Raw genomic sequence first — 20,529 nt, forward strand, 5'->3', positions numbered from 1 at the left:
CAGGGCTCCAAAAGGAACTGTGCTGCACGGTGGTAAGCAACTACTTTCATATCAGAAGCAGCAACATTTCAGGAGCTGGTGAAATGGTTTTGACACAACTGTGTCCATTGGATGTCTCCAATGCTGATTATCTGACATTTTTGCCTGGCTGAGGCATTTTACTCAAGGTTGAAGCTCTGCTTTGAGTTCCAGATATATTGCTTTTCTAGGGATAAACAACCTTCCCAAGAGGGGATGTTTCTCTGAATATCTAAGAATGCCATAAATAAGAAACTAAAAGGACAGACATCCCTGAGATGAGGCACAAATCCAGAACAGGAACCAATCGGAAGAGATTAAGTGCCCTTGTGCCAATTATGGATGAAGCAAGGAGTGGGATACCTCCCCAAATGGCCACAGAAGAGCCCCACACAAGAGCAGAAGACTCAACTATGCTACATAACCTTGTTCTTACATAATCCTTTGAATATTTAATAGGTGTGAGTTATGCATAGGCACATAGTGAAAACATTTTGACTACAAACAGAAGCCAGTGTAAAGATTTGGGGTGCTTGACTTATTCTGCGCAAGGCATGGGGTGGAATATCTCCACAAATCCATCTCTGGCAGTATGTAAACAAGATTACTGTACTATTTTACATGTTGATCATGTTTTGGAAACTCTTCCCTGCCCCATCCCACACAGTTTGCCTAATCAGGGATAGCACAGTCACCACCTGAAAATGGGGCCGCATTTGACAGCACTCTCTCAAAACTTCTTATTCGTCTGTGGTTTCAGGGGGTAAATCAGAAAAACGACTAGACAAGTTCCAAGCAGCACCATCTGAGAAGCAGCTTGGAAAATTTCACTGGTGTCTTTCTGAAATGCTGCCTTCCAGAGAAACGTCAGCTCTCATTTCCTTACCTCCACAGAGTTCCTTGGGTTGCTATTCTCATAGGGTTTGCTCTTGGGAGGAGGTGGGGGTGGGGTGCTCTGCAGGCTAGCAGCTGGCAATCCATCCGACTGCAATGAGGGAAAACCTAGAAGAAGAGTAAGACAAGACATTAAAGTAGGAGGAAAAGGAGTGGGAGAATGAATTGAGCATGTATTTGTTCTAGCAGCCAAATCTGAAAAGAGATGTCAAAGTAGAATCAAAGTTTTATCTCCCTCAAGTTCAAAATGCCCCAAAGGATTCCGTCTCCATCAAATGAATCTAAGCTTATGTGAAAAATGCATGCCTGAGAGAACAGAAAATTGAATCCATTATCACATCTGCAATGTTCACTGGGGTTTCCTTTCAGCCAGGGCCTCAACCTGAGAATTCACTTTGATTTTAACTCCAGTTGATGGGGTAGATAAGTACTGAAATTTCAGAAGAATTCTCGGGAAGCTGTCCTGCTACTAATGGCAATTAAAACTGCTTGCTATGAGGTTTTGTATTCCTTTCACAGATCTCTATTTACGTAGTATTTCTACATTTGTTTGTGTTCCTGGTTCTCTCCTCCCTACTCCCTTACCCCAATAAGTACTTTTTGCTTTAAACCTCCCATACAGGTTTTATCTCTTCACTTTGTTATTCAGAAACATTGGATTCTGAATTTATATCCACATAAGAAGAAGATCCTACATATGATTTTCAATCCATTTAAGAAACACAGCAGTGGTAGAGTGAGAAACTTCACACCAAGAACAGCAGGAAACCAGCAGTGGTGAGAATACAGCTGCATTTTTACCTTGGTCATTTATTCATATGTTGCTTCATTTATTCATATGTTGCATATGAATTAATGACACAGCCTAGCGGAGGTAACTGCTAATTACTCAGTTTGTTAATTCTTCAAGATGAACTCTTCCTTCAAGTGCAACATTACCTAGGTGAGTGCCCAAGCTGCAGAGCAGTATCTCCTTTAAAATGTTTAACAAAGCCTGCAGGGTTGTGCTATTCAGCCAGAGATCTGCTCAGAAGCCAAATAAAACCACCAAGCAGCATGGATGCAGTTCCCTTCAGTGGATTCACTTCAGGTGTTCCAGTAGCACGTGTTGTCACCATCCCACTTGATTTACTTCCCTCCTCCCCTCCCCAGTGAGGTGACCTCAGCAAAGTTACATTAACCCATACGGCTCAATTGCTGTATTACAGAACTTACTGTGGGTTCTTGGGGTTTTGGGAGTGATGGGAGGTGGGCTGAGAGGCGTTGGCTGCTGGAGAGAAGAACTCTGAAGCAAAGTCAGCCTGTTGTCTCCTAACTGAAGACTCTTTGGCCTTTGAGCTTTTCCTGACGTGCTCTGCTTAAAACAAAGAGTAAACAAAGCCTTTAGGAGTCAGCAAAGTTGCTGCACACGTATCAGATCATCAGACCTGTCACAAAGGCACCAAGATGCTCCAGGAGAGCTGTGTGTAAGAGACAAAGGTGCATTCAGGTGAAACCACAGCTCTGGCTAAGCCATGTCAAAAGGCATCCACTGTGCTCCTGTGACACGTTCAGAATTCTCTGGGACCTCAGGAAACGGGTAGCAATATTAAACTGTTTTTAATGACATCAATATATACAGTAAATAAGGAAGATGCCAGGGAAGGAAACCTACAGCCAGTTGGAAGAGGAGCTGGCACCCAGCATCTTTGAGGACCTCTTCCCAAAGCCTCGACTGTTAAATGGCTGTAATGACATCCACGTACTGATGCCAAGGGGTAAACTGAGCCACTCCAACTGTCACAAGTGCTACAGCTGTGCAGGGGCCCTTAGGTGGGCAACCAAACACCACACTCAGCTTGGTGGTAACTGCAGTGATAGGTGGTGCTTTGGCCAGCTTGACTCAGAGTGCCTCCAATTAGCAAACCTGCCTCCTCACAATGCTATTAATTAAAAGTGTCAGTAAGACAAGAGACATCAAAAGCTGCATTCGGCCATCTGAATTCCACCTCAATCCCAGTGCCCCGGTTTCCTAACAGCACTGCATGCCTGAACACAGAGGCAGCCCAAAGGACATTCCAGCCAAGTAGACAAAGGTGAAATTTATTCTTTCTGGACATGGACTACAGAGTCCTGAACTTATTCAAGCCTCTTTAAATATTATTTATTGCTTTACAGAGAAGGCTGTCATGCTTACATATGTAATTAAACTCACTGAACTCCTGGAGATCAATTCTCACTGAGCAATTCTCACTGCACATTAAGGAGTGCACACTGGTGTGCAGTGAATATAAAATGAGCAGAGCCCAAAGCTGCTGGACATACAGTGAGCCTTTGGTTCCCTCTGGCTTTCTGGCTCCCACACAGCTTATTCAAGAGCTGCATAAAATCACTCTGCCTGATTCCTGTGCTGCACTACGCAGACATGGAACAAACCAGCTATTAAAAAAAGCTTTCTGTATACTTTGCAACGTTCTTCAGCATGAGTATAACCCTTAACTGCTCATATACTTCAGTGAGCTTATCACACATGCAACATGCCCTCAGAGAGCTGGTGAGAAGGGCGGGTGGGTGTTCTGGTTTGCATCTCTTAGCTCTCTGCAAAGCAAAGTCTTGCACACACATGCCTTACTGTCCCAGGGAAGCAGTCAATAAAACAGGCTTTCTGCCAGAAACTTTCCATCTAGCTTTACTTACTGAAGCAATCAGCAGCTGACCTCACGATTTGTGGGTTAAACCCATTTAATTCAACAGCACCATTTCCAAAGGCAGAGGGCCAGGCCTTCTGAATCACTAATATTTACAATCCCAGATTTTCCTATCAACACCAAATGGCAAGATTCTAGAACCACACTTCCCCTTCTTCAGAAATATGCTGGCAGCATCACTCAGATTTGATGAGAATTCCTCATTCTATAGCAACACAACCTATCCGTGCCAGATCCAGCTGAGATCTGGTCAAGGAAAGGGAATCAGAAGAGCTGATGGGTTTTTATTATTTATACAACTTGTGTTATGTCAAATCACTGTCACTGAGCCATCAGCTTAAATACCAACACGCCTCATTGCTGCATACTCTCTGACAGTGCAACACAGTCTTAGCTGTAGGGGTGTAATTCTCTTTTATTCCTGTTTTGCAAAAACTTTTCTCATGGAATAAACACTCCTGCTCTCATGCAGGAGGTCTGGAGCACAGTGCAGACTTGGAAAACCTGTTTCTCAAAGCGCCAAGCTAATGACCTAACTAGCATACCATCTTTTTTCATCTCCCCAAAGTACCAAACTGATGCAGTACATTTGATTTGTGCAGTGATGCTGACTGACAGCAGCTGAACATCTGGCTTGCCAGCTGCATTTTTGTGTGGGCTAGCAATATCTGCTTGCTCCAATACAAACAGAACAATTCTACACAGCTCTGAGTGTACTGGAGTCCTCCATCTCCTAGAAGAAATGAGAGAACTGAGATGAAACATCAGTGCCACATACTTCCAGTTTTTATACTTTAAGTCGAACTGTAGTTTGGTCTGTGACACAAATATTCCAAATAAAAAAGCAGGAATTACTCAGATGACCAAGCTTTTGGTATTTGAACCCCACCCATTATCTAATGAAGTTCCCAATGACAAACATGGCTGAAATGGAAACACAAATCTCCTGCTGGGATTTTATTACTGCTATTCTTCTCTTGTTGTTGCATTACCATTTTGGAAGTCAGTTCCATTTCTGGCTCCTTCTCCACAATAACTTGGGACTTGCTGATACTCCATTCCTTCCGCTTCAGTTTGCAAATCCTGTTATCACCATCTTCTTTCACGGGCAGTTCTTCAGCTCTGGAAGCTGTTGATATTCTTCTCTCCAACAGAGGCTCCAGAATAGATCTTCAGCCCAAAGGAGTGAAAAAACACAAAATATTACTCCATCATCAGACATTCCATGTGCTGTCAAAAAGCCATTCTCTCTTATTTTGCAGAACAGATTACCATGAAAAACTAAACTAGGACCACAGAATTTTCAGCAAAATTTGTTGTCCTCAGTTGCTTGAGCAATTTTGAGTTTTATTCTTTTTTTAAAGGCAGAGTACAATCCACTGGCAGAGGGAGCCAGACAGGCATTTTACGATTAAACTTGCCATTCATTTTAAGAGTAACTAATTCATACAACGACAGAACGGCCTGGGTTGGAAGGGACCCCAACGATCACCAAGTTTCAGCCCCCAGCCACAGGCAGAGCCACCAACCTCCAGATCTGCTACTAGAGCAGGTTTTTCTAATTACAAAATTAGAAGTTAGACAAATCTCATCTTCTGAAAGAAACAAACCCACTCTAGCAAAGGCATCTCCCTGCGCAAAGGCTGACTACTCACCCATCTGAACCTGGCCTGGAGGAAGTGCTATCAGATGACGTGGAAGATGTAGAGACCACAGAAGAGGCCACAGATGTGACAGAGAGCCGTCTCAGCGTGGAAGACATGATGTAGGGCAACACGACAGAGCCTGACCTGCTTGGTTTCCTCTCGGTCAGGGAGGGAGGCTGCAGAGAAACACATCCACGACAAATCACACAAGGCGAACTCAGAAGCTGTATGGGCAGAGTTGTGTTTCTTCGAGGCAAAACATCAGACTGTGCTTACCAAAGTTATTACACCGTACTGCTTCTCCACCTTCTTCTTCAGCTCTTTGAAGCAGGCTGTCAGCCTGTCGTGCAGAGGCTTCAGCTGCTCTGTCAGCTTCTCGCCATGGATTCTTATTCCCTCTGCTAACAATGGCATCTGAGAGCGGGAACAACACAGGGAAATGAAAGGGCAAATCTGATCTCCTGCTCCAGCAAGAAATCTTCCATGCATGTCATACAGATACAAGCAAAGGACTTGAATCAGTATGTTTTAAGTTTGCACAGGAGAAAAAAGCAGTCAAAGTACACAGTTACTGACTCATAACTTGTGATACTACAATAACCTGGCAGTCTATTTAGTTGTGTGTATGTATTACCAAGAAATGTGAACCCCACCTACACCAATGGTTCCCTCTTCCATACTCAGATCCCATATTCTGCTTTGGAAAATAAGGCACGTTAAACATTCAGGCATCACAACTCAGCTTCCAGAGCTGTGTGAGTGTGAAGCAGCTTTAACTGCACTCTGCTGTAACAGAGGTACACACAGATTGGTCTGTGGGGCCATTTACAGATCTGCAAATTTAGGGCAATTTTTCACTGCTTTGCAGATGAAAACAGACAACTTTCAATGGTCAGACTGAGAAAACATTAGGCCTAATGACTTCAGGAAAAGTTAAAAAAAAAACGCTTTGTAAGTTTACATGAAACATCCTAGGCCACAGTTTTAGAATATAACTGCTCTTAAAATAAAAATCAATTCTTCACATACAGAGATTGCTCTCAGAGTATCTAGTTGCATTTTCTCCCTTCAAAAAAAAAGCTGGAAAAACACCTGCACTCATACATAGTGCATCTCTATCTTTGCCAACGTGGTACCTGGAGAGCAATCAATTGCTTAAGCAGTTCAATTTTATCTTGATCTTCAGGATGCTCTTGAAGATATTTCTCTGTGAAAAACGCCTGAAACAAAGGGAGAAGATGATTTAGACATGATGCTGCTTGCAGAGCCAGCTCTTCAATGAAGATTTCATTGTATTGTCAGTGAAAATCGTAAGTTACAAAACTCCCCTCTGCTGGTATTGGCTTGAATAATCAAAGCTATAATAATCAAAGCTATATTACTTGCCACCCAAACACGAGTAGCAGAATCAGCCTGTGTGTTCTCAGTTTGTTTTTAGCACTCAGTGACCACAGTACACAAAGATATGCAAATAACTGGAGTCTCAGGAAAGTGAACAGGACAGTGTTCTCGATGGATTCCTTGAGATCTAGCATTTAAGTCCCAATGTACAACACTTCACATGGGATTTGCTACGAAGAGTCAGTAGAAATAAGACTGCAGAGATGCTGACTCGTAGTTCAGCACCCTTACTCCACACTTCCCATGCATCTACCTTCAGACCAACAGAATCTGGCAATGGCTTAAAAGCTGAACAAACACATATAGACTTCCCTCGACTGAAATCCTAAAACTGTGCCAACTCACACTATATGCTGCAGAGCATCGCCCTGAAATGTATCACAGTTCCCAGTCAGAAGAATTTCATTTTTCTTTTCCTAGATAAAATCCCTAATAATTTTTCACTTGGTTTCAAAACACTCTCTCTGGTCTATTTCAGCCTTTGCATGCGTTTTTAAGTTCTGCACTCCATTAACTGGACTGCATGCACAAGTGTTTGCAGGGCTAGAGGTAGGATTCGGCATAGGATGTCAAGAGGAGGTGAGCCATGAAGGGATGGCTGGGTAAGTCCCAATGGATTTTTCTTGAAAGTGTTTAATTATTGCAAGAAAGCACATGTTAAAAATGCAGACTTTGGCTTTTGGCTACAAAGAAACAATTAAAACTTAAGTTTTCAGCCGCCCACAAAAGCCGAATGTTCTGCAGTGATCTCCAGTTGAAATAGGAAAATGTGAACCAGAAATGAGTATTTCCAGATGTGGTTACAGATACTTTGTGTTTCCTAGTTTTAGCTGCTTTCCCACTTTTGTAATTCTAAACTTTATGTCAACCTTAATTCATGAAATGGGAGGATTCAGGGCCAAATTCACCACTGGTGAAGCATGCAGCTCCAGTTATACCCCAGGTATTTCAGACCCTCTCCTATTCAACTTTTTCACTTCATTTTGTGTGACTGCAACACGTTTGAGAAGAATTAAACATCTTTTAACACCGTCCATTCAGTGCAGTGAAATAAGCAATGCATTTCTTGCTTGGGAGATCGTAGCTAAATATTGGGAATAAACAGCTTAAATTAACATCACAGAAGGAAGGAACACACACCATGTCAACTGAATAACTGAATAAACATGGATGAGAAACATTCCCTCTCTTTTTTTCTTCTTTTTCCCCCTGAAATACCTGCTCTTTTCTGCGATGCTGTAATGAGAGATGATTTGCTAGGCAGAAAAATCTTCCCTTACCTTTCCATTCTGTATTAATGGAGAAATGTTAGCTATTTGGCTTCTGTTTCTTGCACTGCCAAGCACCTCACCAGGCTCCCACAAGGTAGGGCCACACTGTTACCACCAATGTAAATATGGCCTCAAAGAGGAGGACTTCTCCTTAACTCAGCGGCAGTACACACCACTGAAACTTAACACTGAAACACCCAACACTACATCCGAGTAACTGCTGAAAACTCCACCTTCACGTCCCATGCTTCAATCCAGACCTCCAACACTGAGGAAGTCAAACTGAGCTACCAATAAATGTGGAAAAGACCTTTTCATAGTTGGTGTATCCCCCCATGACCGCCGGGTCCACAATCCCATTGAGGAGCATGGAGAGAGGATGCACAGGAAGGCTCCGGTCCCAGACGTGCTGTTGGACAATGTTGCTGATTTTCTCATTGGTGAGCTCCATCGTTTCTATGGCGTTCTCCAATGGGCTGATCTCTTCCTGGGAGAAAGCAGAAGACAAATGACTGGTGTGCCCTGCCACTGGTGGAACAGCCAGTCCTGAGTGTGGCAAGACTTCATTCCACGAAAGATCACAGAAGGTGAAAAACAATCTATGTGCAGAACTCACCGTTGAAACCTGTCTGACTTCAAACCACTTGAGGATGCCTGGAAACGAATATGCTGTCGTGTAGGTTGTCCTTTCTATCCACATAGTCTAGAAGGAAAAAATTACAAGACGTAAAGAAAACATTGGTCTTGCAATTCAATCCTCTTCTGCAGTACAGCATGGAACGTGGGCTTCCAGCACTAAGCTGGCAAGATTTACACATTCATTTTCACTGACTGGGGTTTTGGCAACAAATGGTATCAACACAGGCAGCAGAAGGCAGTTGTCTTCCACATAAACCACTACTAGAGGCACGATTATGGTACATTTAGCCAGAGCTGCGTGCAATATGCCCAACCACTGCATGTGAGCCACAGAATGCCTCACAGACAGCAAGGAAATAAGCTATTCATCTAAAAAGTTGGCCTGAAGTTGATTCTTCATAGTCAAATGTTGGCCTCGTTAAGGACAGCTACATCACCCACAGGCAATAGCAGGCACCAGCAGACACCAGACCACACTCTGTAGAATGTTATGGCCAAAAAACACAGTATTTGTGGATCCTACATCAAGGGTTTGAGCACAGGTACAGAATACCTCAATATATCCCATTATCTTTGCATAAAGATCGCAACCAACGTGAACCGTAACCCTTTGCTCCTCCTACACCTTAACAGCCAAACTCTATTGCCACAGGTGAAAGAAAAATGGTTAGAGTGCTGTTCCAAACGCCGCTGGCAGAATAAGCAAATGCACAAAGCAGTTCACATATAGCACTGACAACTGAGGCAGCCTGTACTAAAACTGAAGGACTCACAGCAAATTCGTTCTCTGGGTCCTTTTCTCCTTTTCTGAATGGTCGTGAGTGTGTGAACTGCTGTACCTCGTTTGCTCTGTAGTAGCTACAAAGAAGCAGAGACAATAGTGAGTTTTCTCACCACCCATCTTCCTCGCATCACCATTCTCCTGTTGCCCTCAAAAATAATTAAGTTTAGACTGGAACAGGATACGAGTTTACAAGAGACAAAAATACACTCCATCTTGTGACTGCACTGAGAAAAACACAGAGGATATGTTGAGAGAAAAGGAAAAGAAATTACTTTAAGATCTGCTCAGGAACAGGTTTGTCTTTATAAGTAGGTGGCAGGTTCATCACAGGCTTCACTATAAAGCACTGCACATCTGAGATGCTACAGTTAAGGATGAAAAACTACAAATTCTTTAGGGAAAAGAGAAAGGGGGAGAAAAGTGTCCTTTCTGTTTTCATGAAACATCAGATTTCTCAATAATTCCCTGTGCTCTTGTCATGTTTGAAGAGAAATACTTGGTGTTGATCAACAATAACAGAATTCATATTGCTTGTTGTGGTCAGTATGCTACCCACAAACTAAAAGTCCTGAAAAAGATAAGGGCTAAATGAATGCTTCCAGCAAGCTAAATTCCCCTGGTGAAATGCATGGGAAACCTGGGTGCTAAAGATTTCTATCTTAAGGACAGGAGAACAGGATCGTGTATAAGGTCCTGTAATGCATGCATCCATCTCTTCCCTCTACCTGCCCAATTATTCTTCCAGGACAGTAAAAATCTGTATGGAAAAGTGAAGTACAGAGAGTTTGGCTCACATTAACAGACCATTTCTGCCAATCCTACTCTGAAGAGGCAATGTTTTACTGGTGGGTAGGGTAGCCCCTTACATCCTTTATTCCACCATGGATATTTCTATATGGTATTCTAAAAGCGAAGGCAAGGTCATTCTGCCCGCTTTGAAGAGCCAGCTGGATATTTGCCAAGCCTGACCGAAACCACACAGCTACAGCTGATCAAGCACTGAGCACAAGCTAATATACTCCTTCTCTCAGGAGAGCTTATTAGCTTGGGCTTTATGCCATTGCTGAGCATTCTATACAGCTTCTAGCTCCAGACTGGTGGAAGAGTGGCCAGTTTGTGTGTGCAGGCATTCCCTGAGATGGTGAACAGCTTAATTAGCTCCAGTACACTGTTATGAAACAACCAAAGGAAGCACAGGGCATTATATCATACAAGTGCAGGAGAATAGATTTCAAGCAAAAGTTAAAAAGAGCCCGAGACCAAGGAGGTTTCCAGCATAAAACCAAACAAACATGAAATTAAAACAAACTACAGAACCTTCAAGCCCTGCCTAATATAACAGTGATTTGGGCACTCAAACCTCTCATCTTTTCAGACGGTGTTTGTAAGAGTCCGAGAAGAACCTGTACCACATCCAAGCTGTGCAGCTGCTCCCCTTTACGATGGGGCCATGCCAAAGACCCGGAACCAAACACCCCCAAACTTTCAGGAGAGTTCAGATCTGGATCCAAATCTTGCAGTTCAGGTTCATCTCGAGCCAAAACCATTAGAACAAACACAAACAGATGCAAAGGAAGTAGCTGAAACAAAGCAGCAACAGAGAAGGCATTTTTTGATACCAAGTTTGGCCTTGAATGAATTTTAATTTCCTATGTGGATTGAGTGCTTGGCAGGCTTAGAGCAAGGGAAGCATCTGGTATCACTGCTTGAGTTGCGCCTTTGTACACAGAGTTTTAAGGCCAAAGCAGACCATCAGTTTCTTTAGCCTGGCCTGTACAACACAGGCCAGAAGCCTAGCAGCTTGGTGTTCACTAACATGTGTCTTCCAGGAGCATATCTGACACAGACTAGAAGTTACAAACAGAAGAGTTTGAAGCATCTTCACTCAATTGCACTTGGGCAAGCTCAGATGAGAAAGAAGATCTTATGCCCAGCAGCATTCTGTTCAACCAGCACAAAGGAATAAGAATAAGGAGGGCTGCTCACCCAACAGCTTTCCTCAGAATAAAGAAATCATTTCATGTTTCCTACAAAGCAATTTATAGGAAGAAAAAAAAAACAAACAGGCATTTCATAAAAGCTTGTGAACTGCAGGCAAGAAGACAGCATACCTCCCTCCTCCCACCTGCACTGCCTGTAATTTATGTCTTCCACCTGGACGCACCAAGTGGATCACACACACAGCAGTCAGCACTGCCTGCTTGAGAGATGGGTACAAGAAATCCTTCCCTGCAACATGCAAAGCTCTCACTCCAACAGCAACTCATTTAATTCTCACAGCACCAAGTCATCTCCTGTCTAAGGTGACCATTGCAGTTTTGGATCATCTTATTTTCATGCACGGTGTCTGCTCCAAGGTTCTCCTGGAATAGCAAATCCCTCGCTTACTGATCTGTTGCTTAGTAATTCTATACTTCCAGGAAGGAGACAGATGTGTGTCAAAGCATTTCAGAACCAAAAGATACACTGTTTAGGAGAAGATTTGATCTCCTCTCCTGGAGGGGCAGTGCTGGTCATCTTCTCAGCGCTAGGAAACTGGGTGAGGAGCTTCAGGTTGAAGTCTTCCCTCCGTTCATACTCCTTGCCACGGTAGATAAAAATTTTGTTCTATGGGCAGCAGAAAAAAAACCACTCAGAATTAACATCAAAAGCACTGAGAAAGAGCTTTCCAAACATGCATCAAGAGGTGACAGAGGTTTAGATGGAAGATTTTCTCCTAGCTTAACAGTAGAAACATATGAAATGTAAATGTTCCCTGATTTTAAGTAATAATTGGGAAAATGTTCTAGTATGCTGCACCCTGCCCATCTGACTCACTTTGGCTGGGTTCTCCTGTTACAGTTAGCACACATCCAGCAGTGCTCAGCAGCAATCTCAAACAGGAAGCATCTCTGCATTTTAATTCTTCTGCGTGGGACCACACTCTCACTAATGTGTTTGAGCAATGCAACGAGCCCTGTCCTTAAAACAAGGTTCAGACTAAAAAGAGATGGGCAAGCTCTTTACAAGCTGCACATTTTCTAACAGCAACAATAATTCTGAAGTAGCTTATAGGATACTAATACCAAAGGTAGACTCTGTTTAAGCTCGTATGTCAACACAACAGCGATCTAACAGACCCAACTGCATTACAGCAACTTTAATAAAGCAGTTAATTAAAAAAAAATTAAAAAAATCAGACTCTAACTTGTCTTTTTTTCTATGCTGAACAGTTTTGAAATACTTCAGGGGTTCCTATCTCTCAGTAGCATTCAAAGGACAAAAAGAGTTTGGCATCTGAATCCCCCTGGGGGAGTTCTGGATTTTAGGGTACCCACAACTCCAGATGTTGAGTACTGAGCAACTCTTACCCGGAGGAAAGAGGGGAAACCCTGACCGTAGTATCCAACTGCAAAGTACTCTGGTTGAGGTCTCATTGCCTTCATAATGTTTTCATAAAAAGTAGCTCGTTTTTTCTGAAAAAGAAAAGTCAGCATTTTCACTCTGGAGAGCTCAGTGACATTGGCAGGCTGCAGCTCGCATTCCCAGTGACAAGAGCTGATCTACCAGCTTTCCCCTACAGAACACTTCCTACCATTTCTTTTTTCCTTACAGACAATATTTATCCATTTACTTGGTTAAATATTTGGTCTGCCTGGGCCAGAATCAACTCCATCTCCTGGTCTGCAGAACAATGCCATGTTTTTTGGGATTCCAGAAGGATACTTGGAATCTTTCACCAGTGTAACACAAATTAAAAGTAAACATATTCCAAAGCCGAGCAGACACAAATGGTGACAAATGTCAGAGAACTGGCAGAAATAATATCGGGCAGATGATTCTCATATGAAAAGACATAAAGACCATCTGGTTACATTCTTAGCAATTAGAAAAAGTCATTCAGAACCAAGGCCATTCTATAGGCCTGCGCTGATGCACAGCAATTTTACAGCAGGAATGAGAAGGCAATGAATTTATGGAGCCTGATAACACGCTATGCAAACGTTAGCTTATTTGATTAACATTAAGGATGCTAAACATCTTCACACAATATTGTCATGCTAATTGCAAGGTCAAAACCACATACTGTTAAAGACAGAAAACATTCAAGAAAACATTCTTCTAAAACACCCTATGGTTTTGGAAAGGTCAATATGTTAGTTTGCTCTTAACATAATTCTGTCTGGGGCTTATCTTGCTCAATGATATTAATTTAAGCAATTAGCAGCCTGCAAAAAATAGAGGGAAAAGTTCTTACCAAGACATTACTGAGTCCCTCGTAATCGAAAACCTTGTTTTCATACATGTCAGCCAACTCTTTGCTTAGCTGAATGGCTTTTTCCCACATCTCCAAGAAAGATGAAGGGAGGGAAGTAGGGGAAGAAGAGCACAAAGAAAAGATTCAGTTAAAAGCATTCACCACCACATGCAAGTCACACAAAAATTCAGCTGATTTTAATGCACGCAGCAGTTTAATGCACTGCCAATGTTCTCTTCGACTCCACGTTGCACATTTTTTGCAATGACTGCCACAGTCACAGCTTTTCACATTTGTCAGTCAGTAAATTAGAGAAGCCCATGTGTTCTCCTCCTGCACTGCATTATCCCATTCACCAGGCTTCCCTGGGTCTGTCTCATTTAGACTTCATAGAACCATCCACCCAAAAGGCAACTGACACAAGTTTGCTATCAGCCAGATAAACCACATTTATTGCAATGCAAAAAAAAAACAACTAAAAACAACCACCATACCAGTAACAAAAGCCATCAGCCAGGAAAAGAAAGGAAAATACCTGTGGTTTTCTCATCTAGACAGTATTGAGAATAGGACTAATTTTACAACTTGTTAGTTCCCTTCAACTAACAAGGGAACAGGACTGAAACACATGAGACAAACAGGTTTGCTGCTCATGCTAAAGCTTGGTTTGTTTAAAAGCCAGGCCTTAATCATCACGGCTTGTTATTCCCATTGCAAACAACTTCTGGCAGCTATTTTCACCAATCTAAGCACCACTGAACCCCAAGAACACCACAGAAACTCACCTTGCCCCTGTCAAAGAAGGAGATAATTTCTTGGTAGAGCTTCTCCTTCAGTTCCTGTTGTGAGTAGACGTAGTAGCTGTCCCTCTGCAGCAGATGAGGGACACATGGCTTCTCAGACCACTAGCATAGAGGAAAACAGGCAAAGCTGAAAGAACTGGAATATATGCAGACGAATAAATCTTCACATTGGACACACTAACCTACTGCATGGATGCACTCATGACAAACCAGGCATCAATGCTAAGAGAGGACAAGAAAGTTCTGCAATGATGTTAAGTCCCAATATATCTGCAAAAAGTGTGAGATTGTGGCTTAAGGTCCCCGAATGAAACACTAAGTGAACTTGTCTGCTCTTTCACTTCACTTCTTCCATAGATTAACTGAAGTTGACTTAAATCCGAATTGCAGTGACATGCTAATGCACTTACTGTTCACACAGAAGTGGAAGAAACAGTACCTTGACATGGGCATTTCCACCCAGCTCTCTACAGTTTACTGTTCACCAAATGCATGCAATAGATCGATGCTAATAATATTTTTGCATTTAGCTGCTACGTAATTTGCAACATTAGGAAGCTCCTTAGCAACCAGTGGAACCTAACTTTTGCAAAGTCTCTTTAAGAACAAATAGAAAAAGGAAAAAAAAAGTGTGCATTCTTTATTCTGCATGCACTTCCTCTAAAACCCATCCTCTGATAAAGGAAACTAAAACTGCCTTCAGTGCATTACCTGGAGCAACTCTGCATGGAGGAGGAGGGTGTTTGCGGCCTCAGTGAAGTTCTCACAGTCCGTGTGCAGATCCCGGAGTTTATACAGGTATCTAAATGAATGCAAAGCAATTGTTACCTTATGTGATGGACTGCTTTGTAAGTGTGATGAAAAACGAGGAAGTAAAGGCTTCTGTGCAGGTCTATGGAAGGAGTCAGCCTACCTGATATAAATGTCCTCTCGTTTCTTCTCTTTGTAAAAATTCTGCCAAAAAGTAGAGAAAGAAACAGTGCAACTGATGTAAACCACCATGGATCTGCATAATCATTGCTAGACAAGTAACTTATGGATCAATCTCAGATTTCAAAGATGTTTGCTATCACTTTGCCACTAAGAGGTACATTTGCCTCAAATCCCCCTGACATAAGATGGAGCTAAAAAAGGGGCTAAGGGAAAAACAGAAAGCAACTTGTCCAAAGGTACACAATTATTCTTCACAGTGGAGCACGGAATGAAGTTCACATCTCCCAAGCTATCAGCTAGTCATTTTTCCTGCCCATATTTCAGGACCTCAGGTTACCATATAAGCAAGGCTCAGACACATGATTTGCTTTTGGGTTATATACCTACGTTTTATAGCTGCCAATAGATGGTAGCCTGATTTGGACCCGTAATTACCCAAAAGGAACAGAGAATATTATCTAAAATCCTAAAAAAATTATTTTAGTGGCCTCTTACTTGATGGCTTTCTTCCTAGAGACCAACAAAGAAATTACTTGTCCAGTGAATTACTCTGCATGGCAAACTGAGGTTACCGAATTCCTACTGCAGCACCCAATCCACCCCAGGACCACAACACAAAAGCCAGGTCACCAAAGCTGCACCCCATCCAAACCCAGCCTTCCCATACCAGCACGTTGACAGTGCAGCTCATGCGGTTCTCCTTGCTTTCATCATGCATGATTGTTCTGTAGTCCAGCAGGTTCTCCAACAAGCTGCTGACCAGCCAAGCAAACTTTTCTCCAGAAGCAGAGAGATATTTATGCTTCCGACAGTGCTCCAGGAGGCTGCAGACAAAATCCAATGAGATGAAAGGCAACATGTCCAGGTCAGATATCCAAATTGGACGGGTCAAAGCTCATCTTGTCAAGCTCTACTCTTGGTGCTTCAAGGCCCTGACTGGGTGAGCTCTGAGCCTGGGTGGACTGACCCCAGGGTGTCACTGGCCTTCCTGGCCACAAGGAAGTCAACCTGTTGTACACTGGGACACCCAGGCCCTTTTCCCCATCGAGTTCCTCTCCAGCAGCTCGGCCCCTGACCTGTACTGATGCATACAGTTATTCCTCCCCAGGTAAGACTCTACACTTGCTCAAGTTGAATCTCAGCAGCTTTGTCTCTGCCCAACCCTCTAGTCTGTCCTGGTCTTGCTGAATGATGGTGTGTCAGTCACTCTTTCCAGCTCTGCATCATCAGCAAACCTGCTGAGGGTGGACTCCATCCCTTCATGCAGGTCGTTGATGTGGATGTTGAACGAGATCCAACCCAGCACCAACTCCTGGGGAACACCACTAGTTACAGGCTTCCAACTGGACTAGGAGCCACTGATTACATTAGGGTTTCTGTTTCTTTGCTTTAAGAAAATAGCCAGCTACACTGTAAACAAAGAGCCTCCATCTTCACTATAAAACTTACAGTTTCTCCAGCAAAATTTTGTACTGTTCATCCCCTCGGCCGCCCTCAACTTCCTGGTCCAGTCTGGTTATTAACTCGTTTTCAAACTGAAAAGGCAAAAAAAACCTGTTAAGTGGACAGCAGCTCCATAAGGCATGATCAGCAATGCTTGTGGCTGGTGCTCTGAACTACCATTATGCACTGGTTTTACAAGCCAAGCTAGAGAATGCTTTCACTGTTAACCAGAACAAAAATGCAAAGACAAGGATCGAGCAGGGAGATATGAGTTCTCCCCTTCTCATCCCACAGACACTGGAAACTGATGCTCTGGGTAGTGCCTTCCCTTCTTCCCCATCAATCAGCAGTTCAGTTTTGCCATGAAGGAAAAGTAACTTTAATGACCAGCTATAGATGATAATGATGATTCACTCACCCTAAAGAAACTGCTCTACTACCACCAGTTAAGGGCCAGTCACCAACCTCTGATCAACATAAAAGCTGTGACTGCTAATTGAAGCAACTTCTTATGCAACAAGAACAAGCCATGAAGATACGCTCTGCTACATAAAGCAAGTCAAGTACATAGCTTTAGCTATAAGTCAATTACTGAGGTATAAAACATTCCTGTTCCAAAATATGAAGAATATCACAAATTTTACATACAGAAAATCCATGCCAAATAACCAGTTTCCTTCTACTGATTCCAAAAACCCCTGAGACCCTGGGGCCAACCATGCCAAACACTGATGACCTCAAGGGAAGAAAGATCTCAATACACACAGTGAAGCTGGGGTCTGCACTGTACAGAGTTTGGTGCTCAGGGAGATGCACATCACATCTGACAACAATCTGAAATGCCAAGGTGGCTGCCTCTTGGATGGATGTCTCCTATCCATCTCCAGGGAGAAGTCTGTCTACAGCATAACTAGAGGGTCCCCCGTCTGCCAGCTGAGACGTTAAGGTCTGATATCCCCAGAGGAAAAATGGAAGAAAAAGACCTTTGAAACTGCAGAGATAAGTTAACTTTAGTCCTAAAGAGAAGACCCTCTTTTTCTTCCTTTCTGTCTGGTGCTTTCTCAGTAGCAACAAAAGGGAACTTCCAGAGGAATTAGCACAGGGTTGGAACTCAGAGAACAGGTCCTGTTCCCTGCTCTGTCCTTTGACTTGCACAGCCTCAAGCAAAAGCAAATTGTGTCTGTGCTCTGTGTAACTGTTCCCCATTTCATAATGAGAGAAACAGCACTCACAACCCTTCCCATCTGCAAATACAGAAAGATACTAAAACAGAAGAGTTTACTATCTATTAAAGACATGCAAGGTAAAACCACTTAATAATTACTTCCAAAGTGTTTAGCACAATGTTTGTGTGTTTGGTGGTTTGGATTTTTTTTAGTAGTTTTGTTCTGGCTTGTTTGGTTTTGTTCAAATATTCTCTTCTCCTTCTTGCCCAATGCACAGCAGAACATTTGCCCTTAACACATGGGGCTCCCTTACCATATGAAAGTTTCTATTCCCACTGAAGTTGTACTCGCACTGCATCATATCAAAGAAGATGGGAATGGTAGCTTTCCGCAGCTCAGGCTCTGGGACCAAAGTTACCTCCAGGATTGGCCCCACCATTGCTGGAATAAACTTTATTTTGTGGGGACCTGCAAGAAAGGTGATGTCAGATACATCCTAACGGAACATGGTTGCTTGAAGTCACGTGATGCATAGATGTTCAAATGTGCAAAGCATTACTCAAATAAAATAAATACCATAAAACTCTGACATTTCGATTAGAAGGCCTTTTTGCTGGTAATATTTTGTCATTCATGCGCTGCAGCTCCAACTCCAACACTCAAAAACAGTCCAAAAAAAGAGAACAGGACTAAATTGCATGAATAATGCGTATCACAAGGCTCCCTGGGAAATTCTCCTCCTGGCATTCATATGGTAGAACTTCCTTTGTTATGTTTTAAGGAATGTCTTGAAGATCATCTCATCAGTGGACGCCAAAAAGGATCAGCTTTTGAAGGTCACTCAGTGAAAAAGGAAAAGGAACTCTGTCCTTTTGAACAGCTGGACTTAGATGTATTTCCCCACATTAAATACAAAAAGCTTATATGAAGAAATAAGCTATAAGAAATCCAGCTTAACAGCTTGAACAAAGATAATTCCTTAGATGGAACTCACCCAGATTATACCACATATCCCTTATTTTGAAGCCAATTTCTTTCCTCATGTCCCCATACCTAGAAAGAAGCAGAAGAAAAAGATGAAGGCCTATTTATTGAAGTTACCTCTGCAAAGCTGATGCCTAAAAATAAAAAGGTCTGGTAACTTTTTAAGTGTAAACTCACTTCTTGATAATTTTGCTGCGCTTGGCTTGTGAGAAGGTCTCCAGCTGGAGGGATTCGTGAGTGAGAAAGGCCACTGCCAAATGGAAATAGTTATTCCAGAGCTGTGGAAGAGAAACAAGTCCAAAATAGGAGAAGGAAAAGCTGCAAAGGAAAAGCAGCAAACAAAACAACACAGACACACAGGTCCAAATGCTGTGGATCTCACAGTTAACGAGGAAGGTTACCAACAAATAAGTGCAGTAGCACAGATGAGTCTGTCTTGGCCAACATAGAATCTTAGGTTGAAAGAGACCCCATAGCAACTTAAAATCTACCACCCCTTTTACCTTGGACTTTCCAGCCTAAGGAAGTGACAATAAGTGACATCCCATGGTATTTTAACCAGTCAAGCACAATTCAGCTTTAGCCAACAGACCACTCAGCTTGACCTTATAAATCCTATAGCAGTTGCATTGGTTTGTGCTCACTGCTGCACTAACCACTGCTCTGTAATTCAGAATGCAGTGACTCAGCTGACTCTACAGACATTTTCCACTGGCAGCAGTGGGATTTGCTTGCTCTCCATGCCCCTCAGGAAACACTGATGTCCAAAAGAAAATCAAGAAACAACGGAACTGTTACCTGGAGTTCAAAATTTGTTTGATCCAGGAAGAAGCGGTTGAGCACAGAGGTAAACTGGTTCACTGCCCGAAGGAAAACCCTGAAAGAGGTAAAAATATCAAAGAAAAGGTGACTTTTGGAGGAAAAAAAAAAAAAAAGTAATGCTGTACTCTGGGTTTACATGTCTCCTAAAGGTAAGCTCAGTTGAAAAGAGCACGTCTCCAAATGAGATTTGGGAAGAAATTCTTTTGCAGTAAAGAGACACTGAGGAGAAGCTATTCCTCTGTTTCTAACCTCAGCTGGAGGCAGATGAAGAAACAAAACACATTTTGGCTCAGTCTGTATGAATGCAGCGCTGTTCCAGATGATTCCTCCTCCAGAGCTCAGCCTACCCTCAACACTGATGCATTCAAATAATTTGTCACCTCCAAGTCCTCCTCCACACTGCAGCCCTATGACAAACTTCGTATCACAGGACAGAAATGAATCTGGATTTGCAGGCCAGCACACTGAATCTGTGAGCATGGAACCACCCTCCTTTCAGAAGGAAGACGACTCCAAATCAGACTTAAAATGGCAGCACTGCATACCTGCTCTGCATCATATTCATGACCATCCAGTCAGACGCATAGACGTTTTTTCCAATCAAATCCTTAAACATAATGAATGTTTCCATCAGGAAGTCCTGTTGGAAAAATAAAAAGCACAGGTTGAAATGAGAAGCCTTTTTATTTGCACAGAAGTACAGGGAAATGTAAGCATTTGCAACTGCAGTGATTAACTACTGTATTGATTACCTATCTATACCCTGTACCTCCTAAGAAGGATCTCTCATTGCAGGAATAT

General features: G+C 42.6%; 1 protein-coding gene across 7 annotated transcripts in view; it reads right to left on the reverse strand.

Moving 5' to 3' along the window:
- Positions 1-20,529, reverse strand: part of DOCK5 (dedicator of cytokinesis 5) — a 74,557-nt gene that overhangs the window by 10,963 nt on the left and 43,065 nt on the right. For 6 of the 7 annotated variants that reach the window (XR_006171633.1, XR_006171632.1, XR_006171631.1 and 3 more), the window contains exons 29-51: positions 20,274-20,368; positions 19,705-19,783; positions 19,084-19,184; positions 18,917-18,975; positions 18,236-18,390; positions 16,763-16,848; positions 15,981-16,137; positions 15,294-15,334; positions 15,092-15,182; positions 14,363-14,482; positions 13,578-13,667; positions 12,691-12,795; positions 11,806-11,947; positions 9,613-9,694; positions 9,330-9,414; positions 8,534-8,620; positions 8,228-8,404; positions 6,382-6,465; positions 5,522-5,659; positions 5,255-5,421; positions 4,592-4,769; positions 2,128-2,269; positions 905-1,020 (exon numbers count right to left, since the gene is read on the reverse strand). Coding sequence is in view for 2 of the 7 variants with exons in the window: in XM_042836209.1 (XP_042692143.1) it covers positions 905-1,020; positions 2,128-2,269; positions 4,592-4,769; positions 5,255-5,421; positions 5,522-5,659; positions 6,382-6,465; positions 8,228-8,404; positions 8,534-8,620; positions 9,330-9,414; positions 9,613-9,694; positions 11,806-11,947; positions 12,691-12,795; positions 13,578-13,667; positions 14,363-14,482; positions 15,092-15,182; positions 15,294-15,334; positions 15,981-16,137; positions 16,763-16,848; positions 18,236-18,390; positions 18,917-18,975; positions 19,084-19,184; positions 19,705-19,783; positions 20,274-20,368 (2,577 nt within the window). In the remaining 5 variants the exon portion in view is untranslated. The remainder of the gene's footprint in view (positions 1-904; positions 1,021-2,127; positions 2,270-4,591; positions 4,770-5,254; positions 5,422-5,521; positions 5,660-6,381; positions 6,466-8,227; positions 8,405-8,533; positions 8,621-9,329; positions 9,415-9,612; positions 9,695-11,805; positions 11,948-12,690; positions 12,796-13,577; positions 13,668-14,362; positions 14,483-15,091; positions 15,183-15,293; positions 15,335-15,980; positions 16,138-16,762; positions 16,849-18,235; positions 18,391-18,916; positions 18,976-19,083; positions 19,185-19,704; positions 19,784-20,273; positions 20,369-20,529) is intronic. The other variant, XM_042836210.1, reaches the window with a different exon arrangement.

The sequence above is a fragment of the Centrocercus urophasianus genome, unplaced genomic scaffold (assembly GCF_019232065.1).
Source record: "Centrocercus urophasianus isolate 14NV4802_14NV808 unplaced genomic scaffold, USGS_Curo_1.0 seq_58, whole genome shotgun sequence".
In the NCBI taxonomy this organism is placed as follows: domain Eukaryota; kingdom Metazoa; phylum Chordata; class Aves; order Galliformes; family Phasianidae; genus Centrocercus; species Centrocercus urophasianus.